General features: G+C 36.2%; 1 protein-coding gene across 2 annotated transcripts; it reads right to left on the bottom strand.

Annotated features, from left to right (window-relative positions):
* Window positions 1–12,393: 12,393 nt before the first annotated feature.
* On the bottom strand, window positions 12,394–16,124 carry ATP5MC3 (ATP synthase membrane subunit c locus 3). Of its 2 annotated transcripts, none has more exons than XM_074303048.1 (5): window positions 15,995–16,124; window positions 15,694–15,802; window positions 14,431–14,508; window positions 13,413–13,606; window positions 12,394–12,653 (listed from the first exon to the last, which is right to left on the bottom strand). In XM_074303048.1, exons 2-5 carry the CDS (start codon window positions 15,730–15,732, stop codon window positions 12,539–12,541), a joined length of 426 nt encoding a protein of 141 aa, XP_074159149.1. In that variant the 5' UTR covers window positions 15,733–15,802; window positions 15,995–16,124; the 3' UTR covers window positions 12,394–12,538. The 2 variants fall into 2 exon arrangements, with proteins under 2 accessions (XP_074159149.1, XP_074159150.1); XM_074303049.1 differs by having other exon boundaries at window positions 15,920–16,020.
* Between the last annotated feature and the right edge of the window lie 2,066 nt (window positions 16,125–18,190).

Raw genomic sequence — 18,190 nt, 5'->3', positions numbered from 1 at the left:
CCAGGTATTAGAACTAGGAAAAGGCAGCAAATTCACCTGACAAGGGTGGAGTCAGACTCCAGGGAAATCTCCAGTGGCACTTAGTTCCCATTGGTATCAGAAAGTCCATTTGTCCTGGTTCTGTCCAATGCCACTTCTGATACAATTAATGTCAGACCAACAGAATGGTTTCTCAATTGTGAGTGGGCAAAGCCAAACAAAGCAGACTAGAGGCAGGAGGGTCAGGAATCAAACAAGTTTAATTTTAAAACGATGGAAATAGCTTTCAAGGAAGGAAATGTTCTGGATCCCTGCCCCTAGTTGGGGAAGAAGGGAAGAGATACCCACTTTGTGTGGGAAGATCTCACTACATAGAATTAATCTCTTCCACATTACTTATTAATTTAATTAAACAAAATTTATTACATCTGTTATACTGATAATAAAAAGGAAAAGAGAAGAAAGGAAGTAGGAAAGGAAGAGCATGCTTCAGTCTGTGATTAGACTGTTATGGGCCAGAACTCTGAATTTGAAACAAGATTCTTACAAGGTGCTAACTCAGTGGAATTGATGAGACAATGGTTATCTAGTTTAGCATGGTGCTTAATAGTTCTCTAAGTTCAGTATGATTCATTTAATCTTACAACAAATAATGGTTTCCTAGTGATATAATGATTGGTTTATACTCAGTGTAGAGCATATAAAGTTGTGACAAACTCAACCAGAGTCAGAGCCAAAGAGAGACTCAGAGAGCTTAGTGACAGAGCCAGAGAAGACAAGAGGACTGGAGGCAGGAGCTCAAGCTCTCAGAACCAAGGAGAGAGATTCATTCCATCTTCATCAGCCTGGTGGTGGCTGTCCTGGCCTCCTGCACTCCCCTCACTGAAACCAAGACTCCAGGGAAGTCTCTAAGAAAGCTAGCCCAGCCCCAGGCAAGGAAACTAGATTGTGAAGGAGATAATAAAGGATTTGGACTTGAACACCTGGCTATTCTGGTGGTGATTAATCTGATGAAAGAAAGGCTCCTCCAAGACCTCCAGAAAACCAAACAAAACCAATATATAGGCAGTATGAGTTCTTTCTCTGGAGATGGATAGTGTACTTGATCACAAATACTTTTTGATTGATTTGGATCATTGTAATGCTCAGAACAGCTAAGTCATTCACAATTCTTGATCATGCAATATTGCTGTTGCTATGTTCAATATTCTCCTGATTCTGCTCACTTTACTTTATATCAGTTTATGTAAGTCTTTCCAGGTCATTCTGAAGTCATCCTTCTTGTCATTTCTTATAGCACAATAATATTCCATCACAATCATATACTACAGCTTGGTTAGCCATTTTCCAGTTGCTTCAGTTTCCCATTTGTAATCACATAAAGAGCTATTATAAATATTTTTGTACAAATAGATCCTTTTTTCTTTCTTTTTCTGCCACTGGCAAATTTTAAAATTTAAACTGTGATTAAATGGAGAAAATCATCCCATGAACTTAACCTAAAGCTTTTAAATGAGAAAAGATATGGTATTTGGTAGTATTTCATCAATATTTTGCTATTATAGTTTCAAGGACATAGTAAATTGAATTCTGGGTTGGGATCAGGAATATCTGGATTTAGATAAGCCTCTGACCACTAGATATATATAATTGTTAGATCTATATGCTATTATGTTTGGTATACTAAAAACTATAATTTATTCAGAATTACAAATTTACTGTTCTAACTTAAATTTATGTTAAAACCACAAGGATATTAATGTGTCATCTCTTAGTTTTTGCTGATTCATGAGAACAGGAAAATAAAAACAGAAGACAATATTTAACATGATTTATAATTAATGAATTATTGAGTCATTAAATTTGAACCTGAAAGGAACAGAACTGCAAAGATCATCTAGTTCACCCTTTCACTTTTCAGAACATGAAGCTTATTTCAATAAGGTAGGTAGTCAGTGTCAAAGCTATCAATACTTGTTTCTAAACTAGCTGTCCAGTGTTGCCATGTTTTAAAATTTTATTTTCAATCAAATATTGGTAGAGATAAAAAATATTCATTAGAAAAATTAGTCTCTAATTTTCTTTCTTTGTTTTGGCCTTACCTGGTTTAGGTATCAGCACCATGTCTGTGTCATTAAAAAAAATAAAATAAAAAATAAATTTCCAAATAGTTTGCATAGTATTGGAATTAATTCTTCTTTAAATGTTTGGTGGAATTCACATGTAAATCCATCGTCTGAAAATTTTTCTTAGAGATTTAATTAATAGCTTGTTCAATTATGGGACTACTTAAGTAATTTATTTCCTCCTCTGTTAATCTGGGCAATCTATATTTTTGTAAGTATTCATCCATTTCACTTAGATTATCAGATTTATTGACATATAGTTGGGCAAATTATGCTTCTCTAATTGTTTTAATTTCCTCTTCATTATTGGAAAATTCATCCTTTTCATTTTTGATACTAATAATTTGATTTTTTTCTTTCCTTTTTCTAATCAAATCAACTGAAGGTTTATTTTGTCGGGGGTTTTTTTCCCATAAAACCAATTCTTAATTTTGTTAGTGCAATAGTTTTTTGTTTTTTTTTTTTACTTTCAGTTTTATTAATTTGCCCTTTTATTTTCAGAATCTCAAATTTGGTATTTAATTGGGGGTTTAAAATTTTTTTTTTAATTTTCATTTATTTATTTATTGGCTGAGGCAACTGGGGTTAAGTGACTTGCCCAGTATCATACAGCCAATATTAAGTATCAACTATCTGAGGCCAGATTTGAACTCAAGTCCTCCTGATGCTTCAGGGCTGGTGCTCTATCTACTACACCAACTAGCTGCCCCTGGGTTTTTAACTTTTTTGTAGCTTTTTTAATTGCATGCCCAGTTCGTTGATCTCTTTCTCTATTTTATGGAAATAAGCATATAGAGATATAAAACTTTCCCTAAGAACTGCTTTGCCTACATCCCATAAATTTTGGCATGTTGTCTCATTGTCATTCCCTTGAATGAAATTATCGATTGTGTCTCTAATTTGTTGTTTTACCCACTCATTCTTTAGGATCAGATTATTTCATTCCAATTAATTTTTGGTCTATTTTTCTCTGGCCCTTAATTACATGTAATTTTTATTGCATTATGATCTGAAAAGTATGCATTTACTGTTTCTACCTTTCTGCATTTGATTTTGAGGTTTTTATACCCAATTATATGGCCAATTTTTGTGTAGATTCATGTACTACAGAGAAAAAAGGATGTTCCTTTCTACCTTCATTCATTTTTTTCCAAAATACCTAACTTTTCTAAAATTCTCCTTAACTTCTTTCTTATTTATTTTGTGCTTCAGTTTATCTAGTTCTGACAGAACAAGGTTGAGATCTCCCACTAGTATAATTTTGCTGTCTAATTCTTCTTATAGCTCTCTTAACTTCTCTTCTAGGAATTTGGATGCTATATTACTTGGTGCACATATGTTTGGTATTGATTTACTTCCTTATTTATGGAACCCTTAGCACAATGTAGTTTCCTTCTTTATCTCTTTTAATTAGATCTATTTTTACTTTTGCTTGATTTGAGATTGGGATCACTACTCCTACTTTTTTATTTCAGCTGAAGCACAATATATTCTGCTCCAGTCCTTTACCTTTAACTCTCTATATATCTTTCTGCTTCAAATATATTTCTTGTAAACAACATATTGTAGGATTCTGACTTTTAATCCAGTCTGCTATCTGCTTCCATTTTATGGGAGTATACATCCCATTCACATTCACAGGTACCGCCATCTTATTTTCCTCAAAGGAAAGTTTCTCTTTCCTTTCCCCCTTTCCCTTCCACCCCTACAGTATTTTGCTTCTGACTACCAGCTCTCTCAAACAGTTCTCCCCTTTTACAGCACTTCCCTCTTTCTTTTCTGTTCAGTTCTGATCTTTTCATCAGAAATAAGTGAAATTAACCTATTTCATTGAATGTCCATCTTCTTTCCTGAAAGATAGTTATTAATTTTGTTGGATAGTTGATTCTTGACTGCAATCCAAGTTCCTTTGTCTTCCAGAATATCAGATTCCAGGTCCATCAATCTTTTAAAGTGGAAGCTGCTAAATCTTGGATAATTCTGATTGTGGCTCCTCGATATTTGAATTGTTTCTTTTTGACTAATTGAAATATTTTCTCCTTGATCTGATAATTCTTAAATTTAGCTACAATATTCCTTGGAGTTTTCATTTGGGATCTCATTCAGGAGGAAGTGATCAGTGAATTCTTTCAATGGCATTTTACCCTCTGGTTTTAAGACATCAAGGCAGTTTTCCTTGATGATTTCCAGAAAGATAGCTAGGCTCTTTTTTTCATTATGGTTTTCAGGAAGTCCAATAATTCTTTGATTGTCTCTCCTAGATCTATTTTCCAGGTGAATTGTTTTTCCAGTGAAATAGTTTACATTTTCTTCTGTTTTTTTTTTTTTTAAGTTTTTTGCATTTTGTTTGACTGATGTTTGATGTCTCATTGAGTCATTCACTTCTATTTGTTTGATTCTAAGTTGTAATGAATTATGTTTTTCAGGTTTTTTAATTTCTTTTTGCATTTGGCCAATTGAACTTTTAAGTGAGGTATTTTGTTCATTGGCTTTTTTTTTTTCCACTTCCAAATTCTGTTGAAACACCAGGAATAGCTCAGATAAAAGCTATTTTTTTCCATCTTGACTCTATCCTGGTTATCATATTTTTTATTATTAGTAGTAGCATATTATCTCATTAGTAAAAGTTATAAAATAACATTAATGAAATAACTTTTGTTTTTGTCATTAATAAAGCAGAGATTACTACCTTCAATTATTATTATATATGCTATTAGTATTAAGATGATGGAATCAAATATTATAAAGCATTTAAAGCATTAGAGCACTCATTAATTTTCAAGGACAAACTCCAAATATTTATAGAAATAACAGAGTATATAAATATTGTTCATAAGGACATAAAATAGTTTTAAAATACACTAAGGAACAAAAGAAACTTGCAAAAATTTAGTAGTTTTTTTTTTAAGTTTAAACTTACAGTTATATTATAGTCAACATGATTTGATTCCACAAATATTTTCAAACTGTTTTCATTTCTCTTATTTTCTTTTCTGACTAAATATTCTTTCATTTTCCATCTTCTTTATTCCTCCTTGAATCTGCCCTTTTCACTCTTTTCCATCTATCTCTACAAATTAATCCCAGTGTACCAGCCATTTCAATAATACCCCTGTTACTTTTATGCTTATTTACTTCTTTCCCCAAGCTAATCAGAAAAAGGTCCTAGGTCATCTGCTTCAGTTTCCTCATCTGTAAAAATGAATGAGATTAGACTAAATGACCTTTTGAAATCCCCTTCACAACCTAAATCTGATGATAGTATGTTTGAGTAGAAGGGGAGTGCAAGAGAAATTCAGACTTCAATTTGGCTCAAGCTCCTAACCCAGAAGCCTGGGGACATCTTGTACTTAAGTCACTTTTCAGAGGAAGATTGCATTTGAAGAAATGGAAGGAGGGAAGAAAGGAGAATAAATGAACAAGAAACATACAAGAGCTTTAAGTTTGAAAGATCTTATTTCCTAGCATCATAGAACCACGAGCCTCTTTAAGTGTGCTACAATCACCTATGAGCTATAGATTGGCTGGAATCTGTTGCAGTATCTTCTGCTAGCATTTTTTTTTAGCAGACTCTTTGCTGCCTTTATTACCAAGAGCATAGCCCTCTGTCACAAATCACAAAGAAGGTCTCATTGAACTCTTGCATTCACATTTTCACATAATCAGAGGAGTTTTGTCACTGCTGTACAGCAATATTCCCTATTTGGGAACATTTGATGTTCTCTTTCTACCACTTTTTTCTTCAAACTTTTTTTATCTGGCTACTGAGTAGAGATCACACAATCCATTTATAAACTCAGAATGACCCCTTGCTACTTCATAGCATTAGCAGTCCTTCTAACCCTTGCAAGTAGGTCATAGGATTATAGAATGTTAGCAACGTAAAGGAATTTATTGATCATGTTGTCTTTTCTGTTCATCTTCCCTGAATGGTAAAGTATCTTATGAAAAGTTATATAGTTATTTATGTCAAAAGGGCTATAAAACTGCATACCTTTTGATCCAATAATACCACTAAGAGGTCTATATTCCAAAGACATTAAAAAAAAAAAAAAAAGGAAAGGACATATTTATAGCAGGTATTCCTATGTCAGGAAAGAATTATATATTGAGAGGATGCCCATTAAGTGGAGGAATAACTAAACAAGCTGTACCATATGATTGTGATAGAATATTATTGTGCTATAAGCAGGATGAGTTCAGAAAAATTTGGAAAGACTTACATGAACTGATGCAAAGTGAAGTGAAGTGAACAGAATTAGGAAAATATTATACACAGCAACAGCAATGTTGTATGATGAAGAACTCTGAATGACTCAGTTAATCCCAGCAACAGTGACCAAAAGTGAGCCCAAAAGGCTTGGTGATGAAGCATATTCATACTGCCTCCAAGGAAAAGACTGATACTGTCTGAATACAGATTAAAGCATGACATTTTTCTTTTTTGAAAAAGAATTTTTTTGTTCAAAATAATATGGAAATGTTTTATGTGATTGCACATGTATAAACTCTATCAGATTGTTTACCATCCCAGGCAAGGGGAAGAGAAGGGAGGAAGAGAGGCTTAGAATTTGTAACTTAAAACTTTTAAAAAATGTTTTTTAAAAGTTTCAACATGCAGCTCTTTTCATAGTGGCTGGAAACTGGAAAATGAATGAATGTCCATCAGTTGGAGAATAGTTGGGTAAATTATGGTATATGAAGGTTAAGGAGTATTGTTGCTCTGTGAGAAATGACCAGCAGGATGAATACAGAAAGGTTTGGAGAGACTTACATGAACTGATGCTGAGTGAAAAGAGCAGAACCAGAAGATCACTATACACTTCAACAACAATACTGTATGAAGATATATTCTGATGGAAGTGGATATCTTCAACATAAAGAAGATCCAACTCACTTCCAGTTGATCAATGATGGACAGAGACAACTGTACCCAGAGAAGGAACACTGGGAATTGAATGTAAACTGTTAGCACAGGTTACTTCGGAATCTAACACTTAACGTGCAACAAGAAAATTGGATTTACACACATATATTGTATCTAGGTTATATTGTTAACACATGTAAAATGTATGGGATTGCCTGTCATCTAGGGGAGGGAGTAGAGGGAGTGAGGGGGAAATTTGGAAAAATGAATACAAGGCAAAATGTTATAAAAAATTACTCATGCATATGTACTGTCAAAAAAATTTATAATTATAATTATAAAATTAATAAAAAGTTTCAACCTGCAATTAGGGGAAAAAAAAGATCATAAAATGAAAAAAAATTATATAGTTATTAATGGCAGTACTAACACTGAATCCAGATTGTTTAACTATGGGGTTCAGTAATCTTTCCAGTATACTAAGAATGGGGAAGATGATAGCTGTGTTTAACAATTTGAAGAGCTATTATGCTGAAAAGATCAAACTTGTTCTGTAAAATGGGAATAATGATAGTATCTTGCTGAGGATCAAATAAAATTATATTTATGAAGTACTTTGTAAATCTTAAAGAGCTATATAACTACTAACTTATTTTTACAGAGAGCAAATCATAAAACAGTAAGTGAATAAAAATTTAATAAGCATTTACTATACTAGATACAGGGGTGCAAGAACAAAAATGAAAGCTTTTATCATGTGTTTGCCTTTTTTGTATCTTCAGCACTTATGAGTGAATGACACATTGTAAATGCTTAATAAATTCTAGTCAACTTATGGAAAGGCAACATAAATGTATACAGAGTAAAGATAATATAAATGTAAGATAGTTTAGTGCAAGGGAAAGCAAACGCTAGAAGTGTGTAAGCTTTGCAAAAGCTTCATGTAGAGAGCAGTATCTGAGCTGAAGGACTTGAACGAAATGAGATTCTGTAAAATAGAGATTAGAAGGGAGTAAATTCCTGGAATGGAGCATGGCTAGTACAAAAGTACAGAGAGGAAATGGAGTGCTGTATGTGCAAAGCAGAAAGACCTCCATTTTTTCTGGACCATGAAGTACTTGAAGGAGAATAATGAAGCTAGAAAGATAGGAAGGGGTCAGATTGTGAAAGATTTTAAAAAGTAAACAGGAAATTATATTGTCCTAGAACTCATATGCCCTATAGACAATAATAGGGAAATACTGGAATTTAGTGAATATGAGAAGTAATGTCAAATTTACACTTGAAGAAAAATCATTTTAGTGCTGTGTGGAGGATTGAGTTTAGTGGGGAAGTACATGAGACAGAGGATAGTAAGTTGTTCCGGTAGACCAGGTGAGAAGTGATGAAGGTATATACTAAGTGGTGGCTATTGAGGAGTGAGAAGAGGATGGATGGGAGAAATGAGAGGTAGAAATGGCCAAGTATTAGGCAACTGATTATAAATGTGGAGCGAGGAAGAAGCAGAAATGAATAATACTGAGATGAGAGAGAATTCTGGGAAGATGGTGGAATTGGTCAGAAAACTTTAGGCTCTCCAAACAGCAGAAATAAAAGTTGGAGGAAAGCAATTGTTCTCTTTAAGACAACTTGAGAAGACTTCAAGAAAGACTGGACCTGCAGAGGTAGAGGTTTGGTCAGAATGAAGTGGAAACATCTTCAGACTGTGGAATCAACAAAAATGTCCTGGGGGCAGATGGGATGGGAGACAGGCTCAACCCTGGGCACTTTTACATCACATACAAGATAGGGGTTCAACAGCTGAATAGGAGAATATTAAGGGATGTTCCATTATCAAGGAACAACAAATAATTGTGCTGACTTGAAGTGGACCCAGGCTGTGATTGAGGGAAAGAAGGAGCTAACATACACCTCTTGAGTGAAGTAGCAGAAAGATGTCCCTAGTTTCAGTTCCAGAGCAAAGAGTTCAATTGAAGTTGCTACTACCAGAGGGACTACAGGGAGCAAGATCATTTGTGGGACAGTATGACTGGGGGCCATAGCCATAGTTTAGGGGTGGAGAGGAATATCCAAGGATGGGTCCCAGGACAGAGCTCAGAAAATTAACAATAAGAACGACTTGCAGTTTGGGGCCTCATTTCCCTTACTTTAGGATTGGAACTTGATAAGCTGCTAGAATAAAAATTAAAATGAATAAGCAAAGAAGAAAGATCTGAACTGCAGATAGTTACTAATAGAGATCTAGATTCTTTTTCAATGAGAAATATCAAATAATTACAAGCCAAAAAAAAGTTCTTAGAAGAACTTTAAAAATCAAAGATACTGAATAAAAAAAATAGAGCAATCCAAGAAAATCAAGAAAATTATGAAAAAAATTATTTGAAAACAAAAATTAAACAAAGGTAAGCTTTGTTCATTATAAAACATTTTTATATGATATTTGTTACATTATAAGACATCAAGAAATAAAACAAAAGCAAAAGAATGAAAAATATGGAGTATGAAACATCAAATCAGAAAAACAACTGATCTGAAAAATAGATTGGAGAGACAACATAATAGACTATCTGAAAGTTACAACTGAAAGAATCTTGATACAATCTTATAAAAAAATTATTATGGAAAATTGCCCTGAAGTTCTAGAACAAGAAGGTAAAGCAAAAATAGAAAAAAATCCACAAATTACTACCTGAAAGAGATCCCAAGAAGAAAGCTTATAGGAAATATAATCAACTTTCAGAACTTTTAAGGTAAAGAGAAAATATGTCAAGCAACAACAAAAACCAATTTAAATATAGCAGAGCTACAATTAAGTTTACACAAGACTTAGCAGTTACTTTGTTGAAGAACTGTAGTGTTGGAACATATTTTGTAAAGTAAAAGAGCTAGGCTTATGACTAAGGGTAATTAACCCAATAAAGTTGAGTATGGTTTTTTTTAAGTGGACATTTAATAAATTTAAAGACTCTCAGGTATTTGTGACAAAAAGAGCAGAGCTTAATGGAAAATTTGACATATTAGACCTAGATCAATTATAAGGAACTTAATAAGGTCAAACTATTTACTTATATATGATCATGTCACCAATACTCTTATGATTGTCATCATTATTGGATAGTTTGAAAGAAAGACTTGGGCCAAGCTGTGTATGATAGTGTGATTCTAAAAATAAAACTGCATAGGAGTAATTATTTCATACAAATAAAGCATGAAAGGAAGAACTGATACAGAAGCAAGTTGGGAGTGGAGCTGCTAGTGTAGATTCTGTCATCATTAATGGATTAGGGAGGAAAAAAAATATATATTATATATAATCACTGCTGTGATATAAGAAATGAGCTGGTTTAGAAAAAACATTGAAAGATGGACCAATAAAGGAAGATGCTATCCATCTTCAGAGAAAGAACTTACAAATAGAAATATGCACAGTATGATCTTACATGTGTATATATATCTGTGTATTTGTGTTTAATTGTAGGGGGAAGGGAGATCCAACATAGCCCTCAAGCAGCAGTTCCTATAGTTGAATTTTGCCTACCTTGACTGCTCATTGTAATTTTCCTTAACTGTCTTACTTCGTGTCCTTTCAATTAAGGTGATTCTCCAATTTTATACCCTTGACTTTTACTTGCTTTCAGCAGTTAAAACTCTCTCACTTCTTTGAAGATAACAAATCTTAAATCAACATCGATCTCTCCAAAGCACCAAAAAAACTATGTCTACTACATATTGGGTACATCCCTAATTTCTGCCACCTAAATATTTCATCTGAATATACATGTGTCCAAAATTAAACTCAACATCAGAAAAGCAGGAAGGGACCTAGTTAATTGTTTTTGTTTTTTATGATGAGGAAACAGAATAACTTATTTGATTTTCCCTCTAGAACCAGTTTCTTAGGCTGGAATTCTAGGACTTTTCTTCTGTGGTCTGATCCTAGTTTACCTCATGTCTTATATTTAATGTTGATATTTAAATTCTCTTGACATTTCATTTGTATTTCTATTAAAATACTTCATACCTTCTATTATACTCATTTGTGTATATGTCTTATCAGATTATAAATTCTTTGTAGGCAGATATTTTATCTTTGAATTTTCAGTCAGTATGTTATACATGGCAGAAACTCTTGAATTAGTAAAAAAAAAAAAAAAAAAAAAAAAAAAATTCACCCTCCAAAACATTAATTATCTGCATTTATGAAGTGATACAATATTTTTAAGTTGCCAATTGCTTCAAAAATCCATTAATGCCATACTCTTTCCTTCAGGGACATTCAAACTATGGATAACAATCCAAATAAATATAGTTTTGCTTCATTAACTACAAATCTAATGTTAAAATGGATCTTTATCACCTTGAAGTAGTTTCACTAGTCTGAGTATTTTATATTGTGTAAATTATCAAAGATAGAAAGACATTAGTTTACCAAACAATAGGTTTTAGAAAAACAGCACCTTTAGAATTGCTTGTTCCTAGGAACTATTAAAGAATCCAATCAATATTAAATTGTACCTCCTAATAAGATTAATATAGATATGAGTTGATATTTGGGTTTCCACCACACAATTCAGTAGTTTCTCTCAACAAAGATAAGGTGCTGACAACCAAATTCATTGTCACGAGTTTTATTACCAGAGGTAAAATAATAGCTGTAGTGATACATTAACACACCCTGGCAACAGCACATACCTTATTTTCCTTCTTGTCTTTTGAGCAGGAATGGGAATCATAAATAGATCCTTGCATATAGAGAAAAGCTGACATTAATTTGCTTCATTACATATTAATCCTTTTCTTGCCAATGGTCTAAGTTTGGGCTGGCTATGTTACTTCTGACCAATCATAACAGATTTTAGCCAATCCTATTCCTCATACTTCCACATAAATACCAGTGAGACCTAGAGGTATTACTTGGCTATGTAAATTTATTGGAACATATGATTTAAATGATACTAAATAAGAGCTATAGTCGATCTAAAAAATAGCTTTGCTAATATAAGAGCAAGATTTATTATAAATTAAGATGGATATCTGAAAATCAGATTTTTATAGCTTAAAGTTATAACAGCTAAAAAGTTATTTAAAACATCTGATGTGATTAATTTTTTTAAGACTCTTTACTTTGGCTTTTGTACATACACGTTAACTAGAGATTAAGTCATAATAAAAGCCAACCAATTCAAGTCCATATTAATTTTAAAATCAACTTTTGTACTTTTCATGAAAGAAATTTATATATACATTTTTTAGGCAAACATGAAAAACAGGCAACATACAATACTCTTCCTTTTACATCACTCAAAAACCACTCTACATCAAACGTTAATGGATTCATTCAGTTTGGCAGTATAATTTATACTACAGCATGTGTTCCCCTGTGTTAAGTTCAACATAATAAGTACAAAGTGACAGCAAAAATTAAAGTTATCATCTTTAATGAAATGACTTTGGAAATAATGTACATTTCCATGACACCAACACAATAGTTTTCGGAGCCACAGTAAGATACACAGAATTACATCCGTAATTTGTATTAAATGTCAACATTTCAAGCAGCAATTTATTACATGGCAAACAAGATCAAGAAAGCAACCATCAAACAAAAGAGACCCATAGCTTCAGACAAGGCGAATCCCAGGATAGCGTATGAGAACAGCTGCTGCTTCAATGAAGGGTTTCTTTAAAAAAAAAAAAAAAAAGATATAGGAAATATATTAGATATATTAGTTAAGTTTCAATATCAGTAAGGCTGAAGCCTTTTCTTTTTAGGTTGTTGCCATAAGATGCTGCTTAAAAAACAAGATGAACTCTGACAACCTTAATTTTAAGTATACACTTACGTATTTTATTTCTAAGTTAACACATCTGAAAGAATTCTAAACTACTTCTATCTTAAGAATCAATTTTTTCTTGTGTAGTGGATATTAAGAAAGATCTTCAACAGGTATGCCTTTATAACCAAACTCAAATCAAATTTCTAGAAAGCAAAACTTAAAGTATATCAGAAATAAGGGAGGGAAAACACAAAGATTATTTTGAAAAAGCAAGCAGTATTTTCAAAAATATATTTGAGAGCCATTTTATCATTTGACCTGTGTGAACACAGATTTAGGATGTGGATATTTCATATATTTTGAGGGACTGTAATAGATATTAAGCCAAAAGATGATTTTAAAAATAAGGCCTTAAATCATAAACAGGGAAGTATACCTAAGAAGTGTACTATGGAAATTTAAAAAATATGTACACCAGTGATATTATTTCCAGTTCCAAAGCATAGGACTTTACTTCCCTTTTGACTCACCCCCTACCAAAACAAAAAACTTTGGTTTTGATGAAAAAAATTAGTGGACTTTAAAAGCACTTTTATAAGTACTTTTAAATACATTAGCGTGCATGCAATAAATATGATTGAATTTTCAGATATGAAAAGTTACCTGGCATAACCAATAATCAGACTACCAAAGACAGTTCCAATACCAGCACCAGAACCAGCCACTCCTACTGTGGCAGCACCTGCACCAATAAATTTGGCAGCAGTATCAATGTCTCTGCTGATAGCACTGGTCTGGAACTCCCTTAGTGCTAGCTGAGACATCCTGTTCTGGGCCCCATAAGATACTGTGTTGCCCTAGGGAAAAAAAATAAAATAAAAAAAAGACAAAGGTCAAATGAATAGTTAGATTAAGCATATCGCCAAGCTAATGCCACATATATTGGTCTAATTTAATTTTAATACATGTAGGTAAGAAATACATTAGGAATAGTGGGCAGGTATTGTGAATATAAATATACACCATTTATTTGTGTATTGCTTTCAGAGCACCTGTGTTTGTTAGCTATTTAATTGACTATATGGCCAAACTATTTATTGTCCTAACTATATTACTACTATAATTTTAGCTTGAAGACATAGACATTCTTATTGTTGGTACCATCATTTGGAATCTAAGGACCTAGGTTTAAATCCTAAATCTGCAAGTTACTTAACCTTTCCAGGCCCCAGTTTCTTCATTTGTAAAATATGAAGGCTGAACCAGAATTTTTATATTAAAGACCTAACTTCCCTTTCAGCTCTAAATAAATTATCTATAACCAAGCTTCTTAAACTGTGGGTCATGACCTTATATTCGGTCTAATAACTGAATGTCTCCTCAGCCTCTACCCCCAGGACAATTACATTATCTGTAAATGTTTGATTTGCATATCTATTTTACATACCTATACATAAAATTTCTGGAAAGAAAAGGGACCCCAAGTGAAAAAAATTTAAGAAGTCAAGCTCTATGACACTTGAGTCTCATGTGTTGAGACCTTTTCTCAAATGGCTGAATCTCTAGAACTTGTGTTTATTCCTTATTTTATTCTTGTTAAAAGAGGATACAAAAAGATACCACTATAACATATAAAACCCATAAGACATAAATTTGAAAGAGTTCTCTTATAACCAATTACCTCTCCAGTCCTGACCTCTGGTCGAGACAACACTGCTGCAGAAATTGGTCTGTATGCAATTCTGGATCCAGCACGGATCTGATAAACGAAAAATAAATTAAATTCCCATATAGTAAGCAAACACACGGTCTGCAGAGCTTCACTGACTTTTCTGGGGGTGGGCACCCCAAATTCTAAGAAAGCTAATGGTTAAAAACTGACTAGCAAAGGAAAGAAAAAGTACTTATACTGTAAGATGACTTGGAAGTCTTTCAGGAGGCATATCATACTATATATTACATTTTCAAAAAAGTTCTGATTAAAAATGTTTAATTTTAACACTACAGACTCTTTCTAGGAATTATCCAATGAATCCAACGATTCCCTATTTAGTAAATCTAAAACCTATTAAGTGAAACAAGCAACCCAGATACATGGAAAGGAAAACCTCATGAGACTGGTTATTTTCAAAGCTATTTGTCATTGAAAACAAAATCCACTTCTAAAAATGGAAAAAAAAAAAAAAAAAGCTTAAGTCCTGGTAAAACACTAATCCTTAGTCAAAAAAAGCAGCATTAAGTTATAGTCTAAGAAAACCCTTACAAAAGCTAAGGAGATCTCTTCCATTTCGGCCTATGCCCTTGGGTTTCCAGGGGCCTAAGGTCACTTCCGAGTCCTGACAGAACTTTGTCCCGATTCCCAGAGGGGCCTTCAGGCTCTAGCAAACACCCCGACCACGCAGAGCCCCTCGGCCGGCCGAGCGACGCTTCTCCAGCTCTTCCCGGCCCATTGGGGAGCCCAAGTCCCTCCCCCTGGGGCTGCGGGAATTTGACCTACAGGCAAGGAGTTCCTTGGCGCGGCGGCCGGAACTAGGCCCCCTCCCCGTAGACCCCCTTCCCGCACTCGAGGCAATGACACTGGAGGCCCTTCCCTGATCCTTAGGACCGGGCCTGGCCACACCGAGCGACAAGGGCCAGAGCCAGGGTAGGGGAAGAGCTGACCTACACTCAGGGTGAAGCCTGACAGCTAGGCCCCGCCGACCTCTTCTCCCCCTCCCTCCTCCCCCAAGTTCCCCAGGCCAAGAAGAAACTCTGCAGCTTTCCGGCCAGGGAAGGGCTCCTCCGTCCCGGAGGGCTCCGTGAAGCAAACCGAGAAAAAAGGGGCAGGGGGAGCCTAAGGCCTGCACCGAGGATCCGCTGTGGCCTTGGCTGGCCTCCGCTGTCATTCAACGTGGACGCTCTCGGGGCGCCCGGAGCCCGCGGTCCTGGCGCCAAAGCCACTCACCAGAGCGGGGGAGCAGGCGAGCTTGGCGCAGGCGAACATCTTAGGTGCAGCTGGGACTGGATCAGGTGGTGGAGGTGAGGGCTCGGCTCACTGCCGCTTTCTCTGCTATCTGCGGGGAGAGGAACAAGCTTTAAGGTCAAATGCTCGCTGGGAGCTTGCTGCCCCGATTCCCGTCCCCGGACCCACAGCCCAGGCCTGCCGCGTTCCTCCTCTCCCCACACCGCACCTGGTGCACCACGCAGCGCGAATGAATGAGGGAGCGGACTGGGCCGAGTCCGGCTCCGGCGCGCACGGGACTTACCTTCTCAAGCGGCTGCGGCAGAGGTCGAACCGAGTGGGGATGGGCGCGCAAGCGCAGTCAGCCTCTTATCCCAACCCCAGCACCCGGATGCAGAAGGAGGAGGGGGCTACGGCAGAGAAGGCGGGGGAATCCTAGTGGGTGGAGGTTCAGACGCTCAAGGTCACTTTGTAACAACTTTATTAGTAACAAGCTGGGAAGGACAACGGGGTTTGACTGTGCCAAGGGCAAGGGAGATTAAAAAAAAAGATTAAGGAGCGAGTGGCTGCGGGAGCTGAATGGAGCTGGTTAGCTAGGAGAAGATAGCTGAGGATCCATTTTGACCAGATCTCTATTCTCCTTTTTTTAAGGGTTCGTCCTTTTCTTCACTTTCCAGGCTTCCCGCAGAACAAGAGTCCTTTTTTGATTAGAATCTTTATTTCCCCTTGAGAAACAAACCTCCAGAGAACTTTGGGCAGAGGGACGGGCCCCTTCGGGCCTCTGAGAACACTTTCAGACAAGACTTTTATTAGCTGTGAAGTCATGAATTAAGGGTCTCACCGAGTGGCTTTCGTGTCTTTAGATGCGTAGAAAACTGTTGTGATCAGTGCGACTCTTGGGAAGGCCAGGTCCGAGAAGCTGGTGCGGGGGAAACTTTGAAGTGCTATTTAAAAAGGTTGGGAAAGTACCGGTTCGGCTTTCCTGAAACCTCTGGCTTCTGATCTGGGCGCCACTAATCAGGCTGGTAACCTTGAGAGAAACACTGCTCTTTTGGCCCTCCCCTTCCCCAAACGCAAAATGAGGGGGCTCACCTGGATGGTAGTGGAAATCGGCTCTAGCTCATACACTCGGTTCTATAATTGGAAGAATAAACAGGGGATCTGTTGGGTTGCTTAGCAGTGTTTGTGGATGAGACTCCTCCGTTCCCCGCTTTGTTTGGGGCACATTTAGCAAACCAGACTGGTTTTTCCCAGTTCTCATCCTTCTTGGCCTCCCTGAAGCCTTTGACCTTCTTGATCACTCTCTTCCCTCATATTCTCTGTTTTGTGTCACTGTTCTCCAATCACTGTCCAACTGTATCTTCTCAATTTCTTTTGCTGGATCTTCAAGTCAAGACTACTTCGCTCAGTGACCCCCAGATTCTGCTCACGGTCCTTTTCTTCCTCTGTACTGTTGGTGCTTCTATGGATGCAATTGTCATCTCTATGCAGATAATTCTCAGATCCATTGATCTAGTCTTAATCTCTACCCCTCCTATTAGTCTCCTATTTCTAGCTGCCTAGGGAACATCTAAAACAAAATGTTCTGTAGACATCTTAAACTCAAGCTATCCAAAACCCATCTTTCTTCCCAAAGTCCTCTTCTTTCCTACCTTCTCTTTTACTAGTAAGAGCACCACCATCCTTAGTCATGTAGGCTTGTAACCTCGGTGTCAACAACCTTGACACCTCACTCTCACGCCCTCCTCTTAGCTCCTCTGTTGTCACGCCTGAGTGATTCTATGCTTTCAACATATCTTCTCCCCAAACCCTTCTGTCCTCTGACTCAGGCGCCACCCTGGTCCAGACCCTTATCACCGAATGCCTAGACTATTATACTGCCCTTATGGCTGTCCTCCCAGCTTCATTTCTCCTCCTTATGGGCCATCCTCCATTCAGCTATCAGTTTGTGGCTGACCATGATACCTTTCTCCCTCTTCTCATCCCATTCAATAGACTTCAGAGGTGTTAGGTTGAGATTTATGATTTGCTCCTACAGAATGGCTCGCTCCCACAACAAGACTTAAGATACCAGGTTGTATGAAAATGTTTAATAACAATGAATTATAAAAAAGGAAAACAAGAACTGACAGTGCAGTTCTTATAACAAAAGCATTTAATGCATCTTGTGATTAATATAACTAGTACAATACAAAGAGATGCACAGACTAGAGGGGGAGAGAAGAAAGAATACATCACAGATTCAGGGAAGTACCAACACTGCAGACCTCTAGCTGGGGAACCCTGAATCACAGCCCTGCAAGTCTCCACCAGGAGCCTCTTCTCTGTGGTTGAATTCCAATTTGGGTATCCATCTATAATGACTTAAATAGCCCAGGGAACAAAGATGGCTAAATGCCAGCAATAGTGACTTCACTTTCTTGAGTGAATCCAGAAGGGGGACCAGTCCTGCCAGAGTCTGTCAAGAGTGAAGTTTTACTCCTGGAGTGGCTAGTTCCAG

The sequence above is a fragment of the Sminthopsis crassicaudata genome, chromosome 3 (genome assembly GCF_048593235.1).
Source record: "Sminthopsis crassicaudata isolate SCR6 chromosome 3, ASM4859323v1, whole genome shotgun sequence".
NCBI lineage: Eukaryota > Metazoa > Chordata > Mammalia > Dasyuromorphia > Dasyuridae > Sminthopsis > Sminthopsis crassicaudata.
Note: the sequence above shows the minus strand (reverse complement) of the source record. Positions and strands in the feature narration are given on the sequence as shown.

Bases quoted from the DNA above. Each gene is read 5' to 3' on its own strand.
- ATP5MC3 (XM_074303048.1), bottom strand. From the start codon at position 15,732: ATGTTCGCCTGCGCCAAGCTCGCCTGCTCCCCCGCTCTG. The intron at 13,607-14,430 runs GTAATTGGTTAT...TTTTTTCCCTAG, and splicing joins CAGAGGTCAGGACTGGAGAG to GGCAACACAGTATCTTATGG. The intron at 12,654-13,412 runs GTAACTTTTCAT...TTTTTTTTAAAG, and splicing joins CTGATTATTGGTTATGCCAG to AAACCCTTCATTGAAGCAGC.